Source organism: Ranitomeya variabilis, chromosome 6 (genome assembly GCF_051348905.1).
Source record: "Ranitomeya variabilis isolate aRanVar5 chromosome 6, aRanVar5.hap1, whole genome shotgun sequence".
Lineage (NCBI taxonomy): Eukaryota > Metazoa > Chordata > Amphibia > Anura > Dendrobatidae > Ranitomeya > Ranitomeya variabilis.
In genome coordinates this window covers 27,222,681-27,241,101 of record NC_135237.1, presented here as the reverse complement: position 1 = coordinate 27,241,101, position 18,421 = coordinate 27,222,681, and the positions used below count along the sequence as shown (strand labels likewise).

Here is an 18,421-nt window from a genome sequence, read left to right as displayed (position 1 = left end):
ATTGAGGCTGCATAGTCACTTCAGGCATTACTATTTAATAAAGGGGCACTCATAATGGGGGCATTATTACTTATAAAGGAGGCACTCGGGGAATTATAACCTTCAAAGAGGCACATGGGGGCTTCTACCATTTCTTTGCGCAGATTGTGGCCGGGGATCCATGCTCTAGGTTGGGATCACTAGGTTCCTCTGCAACTACTGGTCGGTTGCTATGTGCAACAAGGACACTTTTCATAGAAAAAAATTGTGATAATTTAGATCCATTGTGACTAGAATTGGTTTTCCACCTGGGCACGAGCGCAGGGCAGTGATCTAAAGCAAAAACTCAACATGTCCAATTGGTTCTTAAAATTTGCCAGTGAGAAACTATTTCAGGACTTTTCACAAAATGAAAAGGAAATAAATGAAGTAGAAACTTGATATGTAAAACAGACAACTGAACACTACAGAAACAACACACTCTGTGCCCTTTTTAAAAATGGCACACCGGTAAAAAGTTAAAATGGTTTGCCCTCCATAAAGATGGCGTCGTCGACGCAGCGTCCCTTCCTCACGTGTCATGATTCTGACGTTTTGATTGGCGAGTTCCCTCTCTGTATGTTCACGTGACGTTCCATGGCGTATGGTCTGGCGGGGAGGAGCCGCATCTGCGCAGTGGCTCGGTTGATGCTTGGCCCTATTGTGCCTTGTATGAGAGAGTGCCCGGCTTGTTCTGCTGTTACCTGTCTAGTGTGACGTTCATCCGTGCAAGTGAGTGACCTCCCGCCACATGTGAGGGCGCAGCCCCGCCGCGTCATGTCACCCGTGTATCATCTACCGGCACCAGACGTGACAGACGGGTCATGTGATCAGCGCTCAGCTGCGCATGAGAGGCAGTGACCTGTGTGGGGAGAACATGTGCAGAGAGCGGTGTGATAGCGGCTGTATGTGTGATAGGGGCGCGGGGTGCGTGTATGATGTGTGATAGGGGTGTGTGTATGATGTGTGATAGGGGTGCAGGGTGTGTATGATGTGTAATAGGGGCGCGGGGTGTGTGTATGATGTGTGATAGGGGTGCAGGGTGTGTGTATGATGTGTGATAGGGGTGCGGGGGGCGTGTGTGATAGGGGGGTGTATGATGTGTGATAGGGGTGCGGGGTGTGTATGATGTATGATAGGGGTGCGGGGTGTGTATGATGTGTGATAGGGGAGCGGGGTGTGTATGATGTGTAATAGGGGTGCGGGGTGTGTATGATGTGTGATAGGGGTGCAGGGTGTGTGTATGATGTGTAATAGGGGTGCGGGGTGTGTATGATGTGTGATAGGGGAGCGGGGTGTGTATGATGTGTGATAGGGGAGCGGGGTGTGTATGATGTGTGATAGGGGTGTGTATGATGTGTGATAGGGGTGCAGGGTGTGTGTATGATGTGTGATAGGGGTGCAGGGTGTGTATGATGTGTGATAGGGGTGCGGGGTGTGTATGATGTGTGATAGGGGTGTGTATGATGTGTGATAGGGGTGCAGGGTGTGTGTATGATGTGTGATAGGGGTGCAGGGTGTGTATGATGTGTGATAGGGGTGCAGGGTGTGTATGATGTGTGATAGGGGTGTGTGTATGATGTGTGATAGGGGTGTGTGTATGATGTGTGATAGGGGTGCAGGGTGTGTATGATGTGTGATAGTGGTGCAGGGTGTGTGTATGATGTGTGATAGGGGTGCAGGGTGTGTATGATGTGTAATAGGGGTGTGTGTATGATGTGTGATAGGGGTGTGTGTATGATGTGTGATAGGGGTGCAGGGTGTGTATGATGTGTGATAGGGGTGCAGGGTGTGTGTATGATGTGTGATAGGGGTGCAGGGTGTGTATGATGTGTGATAGGGGTGTGTGTATGATGTGTGATAGGGGTGTGTGTATGATCTGTGATAGGGGTGCAGGGTGTGTATGATGTGTGATAGTGGTGCAGGGTGTGTGTATGATGTGTGAGGGGTGCAGGGTGTGTGTATGATGTGTGATAGGGGTGCAGGGTGTGTATGATGTGTAATAGGGGTGTGTGTATGATGTGTAATAGGGGTGCGGGGTGTGTATGAGGGGTGCGGGGTGTGTATGATGTGTGATAGGGGTGCAGGGTGTGTGTATGATGTGTAATAGGGGTGCGGGGTGTGTATGATGTGTGATAGGGGTGCGGGGGGCGTGTATAATGTGTGATAGGGGTGCGGGGGGCGTGTGTGATAGGGGGGTGTATGATGTGTGATACATGTATTATGTCTGTAGTATATAGGGTGTGCGATACGTGTAGGACATGGGGTATATATGATGTGTGGTACGGGTATTATGTCTGTATTATATAGGGGATGTGATGTGTATTATGTCTAGTATACAGGGTGTAGGATACGCTGTTTATGTGTGTATATATATATATATATATAATATATATATATATCGAGTAGGATATGGGATGTATAGATGATGTGTGATAGGTGTGTTATGTCTGGTATATTGGGTGTGTGATATGGGTAGGATATAGGGTATGTATGATGTGTGATACATGTAGCATATGGGGTATATATGAGATAAGGGTATATACGATGTATGATATGGGGTATATACAGTGGAGAAATAAGTATTTGATCCCTCGCTGATTTTGTTAGTTTGCCCACTGACAAAGACATGAACAGTCTATAATTTTAAGTGTAGGTTAATTTTAACATTGAGCGATAGATGTGAATACTTTTCTGCCCAATGATGACCGAAGTATTCTCGGAGTGATACCTTTATTACCAGAAAATAATATGTCTGCAGCTTTCATCTCTTTGTAATCTGCCTGAAGAAGGAGCCACTGTGCTCTGAAAGCTGCAGACATGTTATTTTCTGGTAATAAAGGTATCACTCCTAGAATACTTCTGTCATCATTGGGAAGAAAAGTATTCACATCGATTTTTCTGGCTAAGTCTACGTTCACATTAGCGTTCGGCGGCGCAGCGTCAGGCGCCGCAGCGTCGCCGCATGCGTCATGCGCCCCTATATTTAACATGGGGGCGCATGGACATGCGTTGTTCTGCGTTTTGCGATGCATGCGTTTTTTTGGCCGCAAGCGTTGGGCGCAGAAAACGCAGCAAGTTGCATTTTTTTTGCGTCCAACTTTCAGCAAAAAAGGACGCATGCGTCGCAAAACGCAGCGTTTTAGCGTGCATTTTGTTGCGTTTTTGTTTGCGTTGTGCGTTGCGTTGTGAACGTAGCCTAACACGGTACCACAATACAATTTGTTATTGTTCATCAACATTGAGAGATAGAATATCAAAAATACAATCCAAAAAATCATTGTATAAATTTGGATTTTGCAGTGAGAAATAAGTATTTGATCCCTCTGGCAAACAAGACTTAATACTTGGTGGTAAAATCCGACTTAATACTTGGTGGTAAAACCCTTGTTGGCAAGCTCAGCAGTCAGACGCTTTTGTAGTTGATGATGAGGTTTGCGCACATGTCAGGAGGGCTTTTGCTCCACTCCTCTTTGTAGATCATCTCTAGATCATTGAGATTTTGAGGCTGTCGCTTGGCAACTCGGAGCTTCAATTTCCTCCATAAGTTTTCTATGGGATGAAGGTCTGGAGACTGGCTGCTCCATGACCTTAATGTGCTTCTTTTAGAGCCGCTCCTTTGTTGCCTTGGTTGTATGTTTTGGGTCATTATCTTGCTGGAAGACCCAGCCACGACCCATTTTTAAAGTCCTGGCAGAGGGAAGGAGGTTGTCACTCAGGATTTTACAGAACATGGCTCCAGCCATTGTCCCATTGATGTGGTGAAGTAGTCCTGTGCTCTTAGCAGAGAAACAATCACAAAATGTAATGTTTCCACCTCCATGCCTGACAGTGGGGATGGTGTTCTTTGGGTCATAGGCAGCATTTCTCTTCCTCCAAACATGGTAACTTGAGTGAATGGCAAAGAGCTCAATTTTTGTCTCATCTGACCACAGCACCTTCTCCCAATCACTCACAGAATCCTCCAGGTGTTCACTGGTAAACTTCAGACAGGCCTGCACATGTGCCTTCTTGAGCCGGGGGACCTTGCGGGCACTGCAGGATTTTTAAACCTTTACGGTGTAATGTGTTACCAATGGTTTTCTTGGTGACTGTGGTCCCAGCTGCCTTGAGATCATTAACAAGTTCCCCCCGTGTAGTTTTAGGCTGATCGCTCACCTTCCTCATGATCAAGGATACCCCACGAGGTGAGATTTTGCATTGTGCCCCAGATCGATGTCAATTGACAGTCATTTTGTATTTCTTCCATTTTCTTACTATTGCACCAACAGTTGTCTCCTTCTCACCCAGCGTCTTAGGCTACTTTCACAGAGAGAGAGAGACTTTTTCCGGATCTGAAAATCCTTCCCGGCATGCTCAGAGGGAAAAAACGGGATCCGTCGCTGGATTCCAGTGTCCGACTGATCCTGCGTCCATACACTTCCATTCTAGTCAATGATGTATGCCGCAGGATCCGTCGCGACACGTTTTCCCATCGCAGACAAAAAACGTTACATTGAACGTTTTTTCCAGATGATGGTCCACCACGACGGATGCGACGTGTGGCCATCCGTCGCTAATAAAAGTCTATGGGAAAAAAGGATCCTGCTGGCACATTTGCAGGATCCGTTTTTTTCCCAAAACGACGCATTGCGACGTTTCTGAAAAGACGGAAGTGTGAAAGAGGCCTTACTTATGGTTTTGTAGCCCATTCCAGCTTTGTGCAGGGCTATAATCTTGTCCCTGACGTCTTTATAAAGCTCTTTGGTCTTGCCCATGTTGTAGAGGTTAGAGTCTGACTGATTGAGTCTGTGGACAGGAGTCTTTTATAAAGGTGACTATGTAAGACAGCTGTCTATAATGCAGCTAATGAGTTGATTAGGAGCGTCTAAATGGTCTGTAGGAGCCAGAACTGTTAATGGTTGGTAGGGGATCAAATACTTATTTCTCACTGCAAAATGCAAATAAATGTATATAATTTATACAATGTCATTTTTCTGGATTTTATTTTTGATATTCTATCTCTCAATGTTAACCTACCCTTAAAGCTATAGACTGTTCATGCCTTTGTCAGTGGGCGAACTTCCAATATCAGCAAGGGATCAAATACTTATTTCCCCCCCCCCCCCTCCCACTGTATGATGTGTTGGACATGGGGTGGATGTGATGTAGGATGTGGGGTGTATCATACACCCATTATACATCACAAATCCTATTTCCTACACACTTTATACATGTATCACACATCATACATGCCCCATATCCAATACATATTCCACCACCCCATATCCTACACACAGTTTACATGTATCACAGTATATACGCCCTCTGTATTACACACATTATGCACTTTATATCCTACACACATCATATATGTGTGATATGTGTAGTATATGGGCTGTGTGCGCTGTGTGATACATGTATGCTGTGTGTAGGATATGGGGTGTATGATAGTGTTGGATTGACGCCCCAGGGGCCCACCAGTGCCATTGCATCTGGAGCCGCTGTTCAGCTACATGACATCCCCCTCCATCACACATTTCCCTCTGCCTCCATATAGTAATACACCGGGTAGTTTTACATGAACGATGAGATGTCGCCTTTGTTCACAGTAAATCAGGTGTATTGTGCCCACTACTGCTCATGTAGGAGGGTGTGCGGCCTACCGGGGGATTCACCTGCTCTCCGATCGGCCAGTCCGAGCTTGGATGTGATGCTTATGATGTATGGGATGGATGTGTGATATATGTATGATGTGGGATAGATGTATGTTCTGTCTGTAGGGGTATATGTCTGTGGTATGATATATGCATTAGATGCCTGTGATGTGTATGACAGGGATATTATTTGCTTTTTTTTATCTAGACTGATAAGTATGGCGTCTGCTGGTTCAGGACTTGTAAATGATGGCGCCTACATGTCTGGGGCTTGTAGTATGTGAGCGGGGGCTGGCGCTGTGACAGATGTGAGTTCAGACAGATATTACCCGTGTGTCTGTGGAATATGACGTGCGGCCCCTGCGGACAGGACGGGCCTCGATGTATCAGGACTGGGAACATTTGTAGCAGAATCGGTGAGAAGTGTCCGTTCTGTGCAGCTTCTCAGTCTGGATAGAAGCAAGAATGTTCCCTTTCACTAACAGTAACTAGATCTAGGCCATGTTTATTAAAGGGGTTGTCCACCGCTATGGAATTGAGGACTCTTCTTTAAAGGGACACTGTCACCTGAATTTGGAGGGAACAATCTTTAGCCATAGGGGCGGGGTTTTCGGGTATTTGATTCACCCTTTCCTTACCCGCTGGCTGCAATATGGGATTGAAGTTCATTCTCTGTCCTCCATCGTACACGCCTGCGCAAGGCAAGATTGCCTTGTGCAGGCATGTACTACGGAGAACCAACCACAACAACTAGAGCCATGACCAGCCAAAAGAGTGTATCCTCACAATAGATCAGTATAAATAGCCTTTATTAAAGTGAAGTGGCACAATAATATTAATTAGTTAACACAATAAAAACAACGTAGTACGTGAATTAATGACAGGAACATATGTAAAAAAATAATAAAAATATATATATATATATATATATATATATATATATATATATATATATATATATATATATATATATATATATATATATCATAGTTGATATTGGTGACCGTATTAAAAGGATACTGCCAAGTATGTGCCAAATTTAGTGAAGCCAAAGGAATAAAAACAATGTGTATAAAACAAAAAACAAAAATAAATAAATATAATTTATATCTGTGCAAGTAGTGCTGAAAAAACAACAAACTCCTCAACAGCTGCCAAAAGTGCAGAAACAGTTAATTATATATGTGTGGAGCCGCAATATACAGTTCAAGACCTGCGGGCCCAATAGAAAATAACTATAAAGCATTTTATTTTTTAAGACCTTAAATAAAAAGATTTCTGATCACCAGAGATCAAGTCTGGGTTATGGAATTATCTGATGAAGGTAAAGGACAGATTATCGCATCAGACATTCACCATCCGAGGTCGAGCCACAACGTCCTGGCTGGACCTTAACCGGTCAGGAGACCCTCACACTGTCCAGACATGGCCGACTGTGCTAGGACCTTGGATGGTTTCAGGAGGGTCCAAGCTTCATAGACTTCATTTAATATAATGACCCACACAGGCTGCTTCTTTCTGCTCATTGGGGCTCAAAAATAAAAAAAAAATAGTCATTGATGATTCCTTGCAACGAAAACTAAATCTCCGAGCACTCACAAATACTCGGAGACCACACGAGCATCCTCGGGAAAACCCGAGCACCGAGTACACTCGCTCATCACTAATAAATATATGTATATTTTAAGTAAAACTATTCAGACAGTTTCACTTTTTATTTAGAAAGAAAATGAATGTAAAAGAGTGTGTGAAGGTGTATATAGCCTTCAAGCCAAGTTTAAACATTATACAACATACTCAAATTAAAGGGAATCTGTCACCCCAAAAATCGTATGAGCTAAGCCCACCGGCATCAGGGGCTCATCTATAGCATTCTGTAATGCATTCTGTAATGCTGTAGATAAGCCCCCAATATATCCTGAAAGATAAGAAAAAGAGGTTATATTATACTCACCCAGGGGCGGTCTGGGTCCGATGGGCGTCGCAGTCCCGGTCCGGCGCCTCCTATCTTCATGCGATGACGTCCTCTTGTCTTCCTGCCGCAGAATGCTGTAAATAAGCCCCTGATGCCGGTGGCCTTATCTCTTATACGATTTTTTGGGTGACAGATTCCCTTTAAGCCAGACTGCCAGCTTACTGAGGGAGCCAGGTTACAGCTGCCTATCGAAGTCTGGAGAAAGGAATGGGGGCGGGGATGGAGTGAAAGAGACAAACGCTTAATAGAAAGCGTTTTCACCTTTTCTCCTTTGCCTCCAGTGCTGGATTCTCAGTTACACCTCCTGTGCTGGATTCACAGTTACACTTCCAGTGCTGGATTCTCAGTTACACCTCCAGTGCTGGATTCACAGTTACCCCTCCAATGCTGGATTCTCAGTGACCCCTCCAGTGCTGGATTTTCAGTGATCCCTCCAGTGCTGGATTCTCAGTGATCCCTCCAGTGCTGGATTCTCAGTGATCCCTCCAGTGCTGGATTCTCAGTGACCCCTCCAGTGCTGGATTCACAGTGACCCCTCCAGTGCTGGATTCACAGTGACCCCTCCAGTGCTGGATTCACAGTGACCCCTCCAGTGCTGGATTCTCAGTGACCCCTCCAGTGCTGGATTCTCAGTGACCCCTCCAGTGCTGGATTCTCAGTGACCCCTCCAGTGCTGGATTCTCAGTGACCCCTCCAGTGCTGGATTCTCAGTGACCCCTCCAGTGCTGGATTCTCAGTGACCCCTCCAGTGCTGGATTCTCAGTGACCCCTCCAGTGCTGGATTCTCAGTGACCCCTCCAGTGCTGGATTCTCAGTTACACCGCTTACTGCTACAAAATATCCTCCATGCAGTTCCTGAACATGTGCTACATGAAGGCAGGAGAGGAGGAATCTCATGCTTGTGCTGGGGATGGGAGACATCATAGCAGCTGGTTCCAATCCACTAGCTCAGAGGCGACTATAAATTACAGGGAGCCTGCAGAGGAGAAAGCTGGTGATAAGCTCAGGATACAAGTCATGTAATAGAAGTAGTTTTAATCCACATGTACAGACTCTGGACTGTTTATTTTAAAAATTCCCCTGAACCCACAGGTAAATTTAACGTATGAGACACTGAAACATCTCGTCTCATTGCCAAAAGTGACGGAATAGAATGACTGTGATACTATTCATCATGCAGCCGGCACACACCGCACCGCTTTGCATTTAGTGTTTATTCCACAAACCAAAAACTTTTGGTTATTGCCATCCATCACTCATATATTGTTTGCATTAATATAATAACCTTTTTTTTGCAGATTCATCTATTATAAATGTGATAATTTGCATAACGGACTTTGCCGCTTCGCATGGAGAGAACTTTAACATGAAGACAGTAAATGTGATACATGTGATGCAGCCTTAAGAGCATGTACTCCACCCACCTAGAAAAAAAACAAACAAAAAAAAAATTGGGAAAATCCAAAGGAAGTGAGTCCTTGAATTGTCATCTTTAGCCAAGGGTCCTTCAGTTGTTTCTTTGATATTGGACCTCTGAATAAGATTTCCCAAGGGCTGTGTAATACTATACTGCAAATGTGGACAGTGCCACATGGTTGTGCCACAATTTGCACCCATCTCTTCAACGGGTGGAAAGCTGCTCCAGTCCTTCTATGACCATTTTTTGCTGTTCTGTTCAACTCCTTCTCTTTTTTTTACCCCTCTTAACTCTTCACTTTCAAAACTAGTTAGGATGACTCATTGTGATGTCAAAAAGTGAAGGAAGAAGCGGGAATGACTTCGGAGAAGGAGCAAAGGAAAACCAATATCATTGGAAAGGTCTAGTTGTCTTTTTGGGTGGTCAGTCATCCATGGTCCATTTCGAACACCGAAAAATGTAAGCAAAATAACTTGAGGACCTGTAGTCCCAGCCCGGTCTCCATCTGCAATGTTATTGGATGCATTCAAAACCCTTCTAGATATATCAGTTCATGGAAAGCCACGAGGGAGGTGGAAATGGCCAGCAAACACAAAGTTTACAGATTGTGTTACCAAACATTTTACGGCATAGAGGGGAGTCCTCCACTAAGGACCTATTTTTTTTTTAAAAAATGTCCCCCTTTTTGACCTTACGAGAGTGACCTCCATGTAATACTAATTTTCCCCTGTAATGGCCACTGCAGGGGAAATGTATGGTCGGCTCAGCTTCCTCTGGTGATCACAACTGATCGCTGGACTTCTCAGAAGACGATCCTAGTAGGTTTTGTATCATAAGTGTGGTCCTTATGAAACGTCCCCTTTAAACTGGAAACACAAGCCATTAACTTTCCAGGAGTCAAAGGATAGCTGGGTAACGACGGCCATACTGGTTGTCGCCATGAGTCATATGCCAAAGTGGATGAATAAAATGTTTAACGACTTGACAGAAGAGGACATCTCAAGGATTTGGGATTTTTTGGGGGGAGAGGGAGGACAATGGGGTGGGGTTAATGCTCTGTTAATGCTGCTTTGTTATGTCATTTTTGGAACCCCGGGGGGGTGATAGCCCTTAAAATTAAGTGTCAGCATAGAGAAACCGATAGATCGCTATGATGGCCGTTGGGCAATAATGATGGTGTCCTCATTTGTAAATAATTCAGTGAATTAAAAAAAAAATTTTTATTGGATGCCACAAATTTTAACCCATAAAGCAAAAAAGAAAAAAAAAATCCAAAAACAAATTTTCGTTACAGTGGACCGGAGTTCGAAAAGACGACAAGTGAAGCCTTTGGCAACCTCCCTTCTTGAAGCATTGGATTATGATAGCTCAGATGACAGTGATTTTAAAGTTGGAGATGCCTCAGGTATTTTTCCCCAAAAAATGTTTTTTCTAAAATCTGTACATGACGATGTTTGGTGACGACTCGTATTTTGAAGATTTTCTGATATTTGCAAAATTTTGTGATTTAAAGGCCAACTTTTGCGATTTGTTTGGTGTAAGTCAGCCAGTTAGAGGGGCATTTACCCCTCTCCTAGGGCTCCTAACTTTGTCAAGCCTCGACTGTGGCAATGCTGACACTGTTTATACCCGGGCTATCATTTCTTGCCTAAGCTGTAAATTGTGCCTAATGATAACATTGACCTGAGATGTGTTACCTGCTGTGCTTTGTTGTCCAGCATGCTTTGGTGCTTTCCCATCATTGTGGCGCCAGGGAAGATCTAAATATCCACAGAAGTAGAGGACTGTGGACCTCCGCATAGATCCCAGAGCCCTTTAATAATGTATGGAAACTTCCTTACCCTCTTAACATAATTTTTTTTTCCCCCCACAGAAGGAGTTACTCTTCTTTCCGACCACTGTCAAAAATTGTCCAGTATTAAAGGCCGTTTCCAAGTTAAAGGCTCGTCTAGTCAACTTGTCTATAGTTGGGTTGGCCACTGACATACAAGTGCTTAAATTAGAATATCATCAAAAAGTTAATTTATTTTAGTTCTTCAATACAAAACGTGAATCTCATAGAGTCATTACATACAGAGTGATCTATTTCACGTGTTTATTTCTGTTAACGTTGATGATTATGGCTTACAGCCAATGAAAACCCAAAAGTCATTATCTCCGTAAATTAGAATAATTAACAAAAAACACCTGTAAAGGCTCCTAAGTGTTTATAAAGGTCCCTTAGTCTGTTTCAGTAGCTCCACAATCATGGGGAAGACTGCTGACCTGACAGATGTCCAGAAGGTGTCACTGACACACAAGGAGGGGAAGCCACAAAAGGTCATTGGTAAAGAAGCCGGCTGTTCAGAGTGCTGTATCCAAGAATATTAATGGGGAGTGGAAGGGAAACGTGAGGTAGAAAAAGGTGCACAAGCAACAGGGATAAGCATTGAAAGGATTGTTAAGGCCATTCAGCAATATGAGGGAGATTCACAAGCAGTGGACTGACGTGTTTATTTCTGTTAATGTTGATGATGATGGCTTACAGCCAATGAAAACCTAGAAGTCATTATCTCAGTAAATTAGAAGACTTTATAACACGAGCTTGAAAAATGGTTTTAAAATCTGAGATGTTGTCCTACTGAAATGTATGTTCAGTAAATGCACTCAATACTTGGTCGGGGCTCCTTTTGCATCAATTACTGCATCGATGCAGCGTGGCATGGAGGCGATCAGCCTGTGGCACTGCTGAGGGGTTATGGAAGCCCAGGTTGCTTTGATAGCCGCCTTCAGCTTGTCTGCATTGTTGGGTCTGGTGTCTCATCTTCCTCTTGACAATACTCCATAGATTCTCTATAGGGTTAAGGTCAGGCGAGTTTGCTGCCAATCAAGCCCAGTGATACTGTTGTTTTTACACCAGGTATTGGTACTTTTGTCAGTGTGGACAGGTGCCAAGTCCTGCTGGTAAATGACATTCCCATCTCCAAAAAGCTTGTGGGCAGAAGGAAGCATGAAGTGCTCTAAAATGTCCTGGTAGACGGCTGCGCTGACTTTGGTCTTGATAGAACACAGTGGACCTACACCAGCAGATGACATGGCTCCCCAAACCATCACTGATTGTGGAAACTTCACACCAGACCTCCAGCAGCTTGGATTGTGGCCTCTCAACTCTTCCTCCAGACTCTGGGACCCTGATTTCCAAATGAAATGCAACATTTACTTTCATCTGAACACAACCCCTTGGACCACTGACAACAGTCCAGTTCTTTTCCTCCTTGGCCCAGGTAAGACGCTTCTGGCGTTGTCTATTGGTCATGAGTGGCTGACACAAGGAATGTGACACTTGTAGCCCATGTCCTGGAGACGTTTTTGTGTGGTGGCTCTTGAAGCAATGACTCCAGCAGCAGTCCACTCCTTGTGAATCTCCCCCACATTTTTGAACGGCCTTTTCTTGACAATCCTTTCAATGCTTATCCCGGTTGCTTGTGCACCTTTTTCTACCGCACGTTTCCCTTCCACTCCACTTTCCATTAATCTGCTTGGATCCAGCACTGTGTGAACAGTCGGCTTCTTTACCAATGACCTTTTGTGGCTTACCCTCCTTGTGGAGTGTGTCAGTGACTGCCTTCTGGACATCTGTCAGGTCAGCAGTCTTCCCCATGATTGTGGAGCTACTGAAACAGACTAAGGACCTTTATAAACACTTAGGAAGACACTTTACAGGTGTTTTTTGTTAATTATTCTAATTTACTGAGATAATGACTTTTGGGTTTTCATTGGCTGTAAGCCATACTCATCAACATTAACAGAAATAAACACGTGAAATAGATCACTGTGTGTAATCACTCTATAGAATGTATGAGATTCACTTTTTGTATTGAAGAACTGAAATAAATTCACTTTTGATGATATTTTAATTTAGTGAGAAGCATTTGTAGTTGGGTTGGTCTTCACGTTTTATTTTTTTTTCTTTACCTTCTGTAGTTTTCCCGGCAATTCCAAAATTAGTGTCTCCATTTTTCAAATTAGTTCAACTAGACTTTTTTCTTTTTTACATTTTTTTACATTTTTTTTAACCTTTATTTTCCACCAAGGCTTTTGAACTACAAAACATCAAGTATTTAGGCTGGCCTATTTCGAGCATCAGATGGGGCTGTCCTCTACTTGTCGGACATCGTGTATGTGTTTTCTTTACAGATTCGGAGGGAAGTGTCGCCGGTAGTGATGATGGGTCAAAAGACAGTGGTGAATGTTCTGGCAGCGACTCAGAAGACAGCCTAAAAGAAGACAATATGGCGACAGTTATTTCTGATGACGAAGAAAAAAATATAGTACCCGAAGGAGAAGGAGCGGGTACAGACTTCAGGCAAAACGAAGAGAAAGCTGCCGATGAGCAGCCCGGTAAAGACAAGGTGAAGAAAGACGAGACCGACAAACCGCAGAAGAAGAAGGAGAGAACCTCCGAGGTCGACGTCACGGCCGACGACCAAGGGAGCGAACCCAAGAAATGGAATCTCCGAAGGAACCGTCCAATGCTTGACTTCATCACTATCGAACAATTAAACTCCATGGACGACTATGACAGCGAAGATGACAATGATTGGAGACCCACAGGCAGTAAAGGGAAAGGAAAATCTGCTACCGGGGAGGGCAGCGATGGAGAAGACGACGAAGAAGAGGAGGATGGCAGCGAGGAAGAATCAAATCACAAAACCGGCAACAAAGACGACAGCTGCAATTCAAGCGACGACGAAAGGAAGAAGAAAAAAATCAAGATTCCCAGTAGGAACAGCGGCGACGATGAGGAGCTGACGAATGACAGCTTGACATTGTCTCAAAGCAAAAGTAATGAGGTAATTTATAAAGTGTCCTGACAGGTTCATCAAGATGTGAAAAACTTGTGGTGTGAGCAGCCGCGAAGACGTGCTCCTCTTGTATCGCCACCTGCATTTCTTCTAGTCCGTCGTTAGATCACTAAGCACTTGGCGTCCGATTCATTATTTCATTTGCCCCTATTTTTTTTTCTTGTGTAGTTTTTCCTGTTTTTAATGCTGTTTTTCGCCAAATTTTTCTATTTTATTAACTTGCGCCTATTTTGAAGTCGTATTTTCTTTTTGGTGTTTTTTTTTCCCTCTCTTCTCCATTGTGGTCGCGGTTTTTATAATCCAGATATTTGAGGGTGATTCATTACTTAAAAAGTCGCAACATTTTTGGCCCAAATATTACTCCAGTCACCCTTGGGAGTGATGGGAGTGATTTTTCTTAATTTTTGTGTGCAAATGTAAGAGTTGCATGTAACGTTTTAATTGATCATGTGAATTTTTTGCTCTAAAACGGCACAAAGAAGGTCAGAGGTAATTTATTTTTTATGTTTTATTTTACGCAACGTTTTGAAGAATTTGGTGCAAAAAGACAACAAAAAAAAAAAGAAAATGTTGAATGGGGCCTTCTATCCTTACTCCAAAAATCAACACTTGAAGGCTTTATTTCCATACTAATAATTTATGGCACATTGTCCAAGATTTGCCCGAAATACTAATGTAGCAGCCACCAACATGGTGGCCTCCGCGCACTGCGGTAATAGTCATGGTGGTGGCTACTACATCTGTAGTTCTTAGGCCCCCTACACACGTTCAGGAATTCATGCAGAAAATTCCTGTGAAAATCCGGACATTTCTGCCGGATTTCCGCAAGAAATCCGCATGCGTTTTTATGCGCGGTTTTGACGCGGTTTTTGCGCGGTTTTGACACGGACATTTCCCAATGCATTAGACAGTGGGAAATCCGCAAAAAAACGCAAAATTAATGAGCATGTTCATTATTTTTCCGCAATGCGTTTTTGATGCGGAAAAACGCACATCATGTGCACAAAACTTGCGGATTCCATTAAAAATGATGGGATGCTTAATGTATGCAGATTATTTGCGGTTTTATAGCGTTTTTATAGTGCAAAAACGCTAAAAAACCGCAAATAATCTGCAACGTGTGCACATAGCCTAAAAGTCAAGGGCCACTCATAAGGTCACGGGCAACCTTGAGGACCCTAACCGATCAGGAGAACATGTCCCAGGGCCTATAATGATTCAGACCGCCCTACATTTTTCATTGAAGTCGATGGTGGTACCCTCACCTTTTAAGGAGATTGGTTCCCATAATCCACATCAGGTCCCCCAATTTTTTTTAATTTTTTTTTAGCCTCCAGGATACATAAAATTTTACCAAATTTTTGTAAAATATTATATATTTCAATAATTATCTGTTCACCAATCCTTTGCTGCTCTCAGTCCAACCCTTCCTGGGTTTCACCACCGGTCTCTGTCTGGATCTGGACAAACATGTGACTCTCTCAGCCAATCAGGGACACAGTGGGTAGTATGTCCTCCCAGGCGGAGCAGAAAGTAAAGAGATCGGCGGGGAACCTGGGAATTGTTGGCACAGTGGGTAAATGAAGAATATGCACAAGGTATGTCCTTCTAGTGTGATTCTAATTTATTTTTGCTGAATGTTTTTTAATAGGATTCTCTGATCTTGGAGAAGAGTGACAAATGGTGTTCGCAGAAGATGGATCACATCTTAATATGCTGCGTGTGTCTGGGGGACAATAGTGAAGATGCGGATGAGATCATCCAGTGCGATAACTGTGGTATAACCGTACATGAAGGTAACCTTCAGCCGCCGTCCACAAGAGGAGATCTAGAGGGGGTGAAAGGGTTTTCATCCCAACGTAGCACCTAAACGTTCCATAGAAGGGTCACTTATGGGGGTCCGACCACTTAGACCCCTTCCGTTCTTTCAACCCTGAGGATGTTTGCACTTTCTTGCTCCCAACGGGAAGTGTCAGTCTCGCATGGTGGCGCCCTATTCAAGTAAAGGTAGACAAAAAAGTCTTAATAAAACCCAACATGTAAATATTTAAGGAGAGCATGTTCGTTCCGATCACTGTCCCCCGTCCCGGGCTGCTTTTCATACACTAACCGATGATTAGTTAAGATTCCTTGGTGGTCTTGAGTAATAGAAACCATGAGTAATTAATTCCCTGGTGGCTTCAGGGTAAAAGAGAGGGTTAGTAATGAAATCCCTTGTGGCCCAGGGTAGAAGAATGAGTCAGTAATTGATTCTCGGGTGGTGGTGTGCAATAGAAAGTGCTGACATGATGGTCTAGGGTGGAAGAGCTAAATACTAATGAATATATTGGTGGTGTAGGGTATGAGAGGGTTCTAGGGTAGATGGGTGGATTCGTCATTGATTCTCTGGTGGTCTATGTTAAGAGAGTGGGTTTGTAATGGATTCCCTAGTGGTATAGGGTAGATGGGTGGATTAGTAGTTGATTCCCTTGTGGTGTAGGGTGGATTAGTAATTGATTACTTGGTGATCTAGGCTAGATGGGTAGATTAGTAATTGATTACTTGGTGATCTAAGCTAGATGGGTAGATTAGTAATTGATTCCCTGGTGGTCTAGGGTGGATTAGTAATTGATTACCAAGTGGTCTATGGTAGATTAGTAATTGATTCCCCGGTGGTCTAGGGTGGATTAGTAATGGCTTCCCTCGTGGTCTAGGGTAGATGGGTAAATTAGTAATTGCTTCCCTGGTGGTCTAGGGTAGATGGGTAAATAAGTAATTGCTTCCCTGGTGGTCTACGGTAGATTACTAATTGATTCCCTGGTGGTCTATGGTAGATGGGTAGATTAGTAATTGCTTCCCTGGTGGTCTAGGGTAGATGGGTAGATTAGTAATTGCTTCCCCCGTGGTCTAGGGTAGATGGGTAGATTAGTAATTGCTTCCCTGGTGGTCTAGGGTAGATTAGTAATTGCTTCCCTGGTGGTCTATAGCACGGGTTCATAACTTGATGCCCAGGGGCCACATCTTACCTGCCGTGCCATTTAGTATGGCCCCCAGCCTTCATTCTACCACATTTTACTGTAAAACGGGGAAAAAAATCCAAATGGGGAGAAATTGTGAAAAACAACTGTAATTCTGACATTGTTTTTGGGGAATTGTCTTCACAGTGTACATTTTGTGGTAGAAATGACCTCGCAATATCATTCTGCTCATCGGTATGATTCTGGCAATAGCAAATATGCTGATTTAAACCCAACATTTTTGAAACTTTTGGTTCATTTTTTTGTGTCGCTATTTTGAGACCTGTAAAGTTTTTTTTATTTTTTTGGCCGTTTTTTTTTTTTTTTTTTTTTTTTTGCAGGGCAAGACAGTTTTTGACACCATTGTGGAATAGATGTGAAATTTTGATCACTTGTTACGGCATTTTTTGTGGAATTGCTTGATTTTTTTTTTTTTTCCATTTACGGTGTTTACTGATCAGATTAATTTTTATATTTTCATAGTTTGGACTTCTTCGACTGTGGAGATACTGAATACGCTTGTATTTTTTTTTTTCTTTTTTTACTTCATTTTTAATAGGGAAAGGGGGATTTTAACTTTTTTTTTTTAAAGTTTTCACAGTATTTGTTATTCCCCTTAGGGGACTTGAAGCTGCTGTCGTCTAATCCCTTATGCTATTGCATTGTTGCATATAGCAACAATCATGGTCTCCTTTGAAGCCTGCTCTCTTTCAGACAGGCCCTGCCCCCGCTCAACTCTAGGCAGGCCTCGCCCCTGTCAACTCCAGGCAGGCCCCACCCCTGCTCACCTTACCCTCCCCCTCAACTCCAGGTAGGCCCCTCCCCTGCTCACCTTACTCTCCCCGCTCAGCTCCAGGTGGTCCCCACCCCCGCTCGCCTTTAGACAGGCCCCGCTCACCTTCAGGCAGACCCCTCCCCTTAGGGGACTTGAAGCTGCTGTCGTCTAATCCCTTATGCTATTGCATTGTTGCATATAGCAAAAATCATGGTCTCCTTTGAAGCCTGCTCTCTTTCAGGCAGGCCCCGCCCCCGCTCAACTCTAGGCAGGCCCCGGTCAACTCCAGGCAGGCCCGCCCCCGCTCAACTCAAGGCTGGCCCCGGTCAACTCCAGGCAGGCCCCGCCCCCGCTCACCTTACCCTCCCGCTCAGCTTACCCTCCCCGCTCAACCCCAGGCAGGCCCTGCCCCGCTCACCTTTAGACAGGCCCCGCCCCCACTCACCTTTAGACAGGCCCCGCCCCCACTCGCCTTTAGACAGGCCCCGCCCCCGCTCGCCTTCAGGCAGACCCCTCCCCCCCACTCGCTCCCGCTATCAGTCGTCATTCTCATTTAACTGCACATAGTTCCCTCTTCCTTACCCGATAACCATCCATCTATCATCACTCCGGAAACCACTTGAATTGACAGATAATTCTGCTGCTATTTTCTGTTCCAAAAAGCAATTACAAGGGTAAAGTCACAACATATAATTTCAGAGAGAGCAGACGAATAAAGAGCGTTTGTGTGCCGGACAAATTAATATCAAATCGTTCAATT

General features: G+C 44.0%; 1 protein-coding gene across 10 annotated transcripts in view; it reads left to right on the top strand.

Annotated features, from left to right (window-relative positions):
* Positions 1-527: 527 nt before the first annotated feature.
* Positions 528-18,421, top strand: part of PHF14 (PHD finger protein 14) — a 233,952-nt gene continuing 216,058 nt past the window's right edge. For 5 of the 10 annotated variants that reach the window (XR_013216730.1, XR_013216729.1, XM_077268100.1 and 2 more), the window contains exons 1-5: positions 659-750; positions 8,928-9,099; positions 10,341-10,451; positions 13,223-13,878; positions 15,542-15,686. Coding sequence is in view for 7 of the 10 variants with exons in the window: in XM_077268100.1 (XP_077124215.1) it covers positions 9,039-9,099; positions 10,341-10,451; positions 13,223-13,878; positions 15,542-15,686 (973 nt within the window). In the remaining 3 variants the exon portion in view is untranslated. Of the gene's footprint in view, positions 751-8,927; positions 9,100-10,340; positions 10,452-13,222; positions 13,879-15,541; positions 15,687-18,421 lie in introns of all 10 variants that reach the window. The other 5 variants (XR_013216731.1, XM_077268103.1, XM_077268102.1 and 2 more) reach the window with 2 other exon arrangements.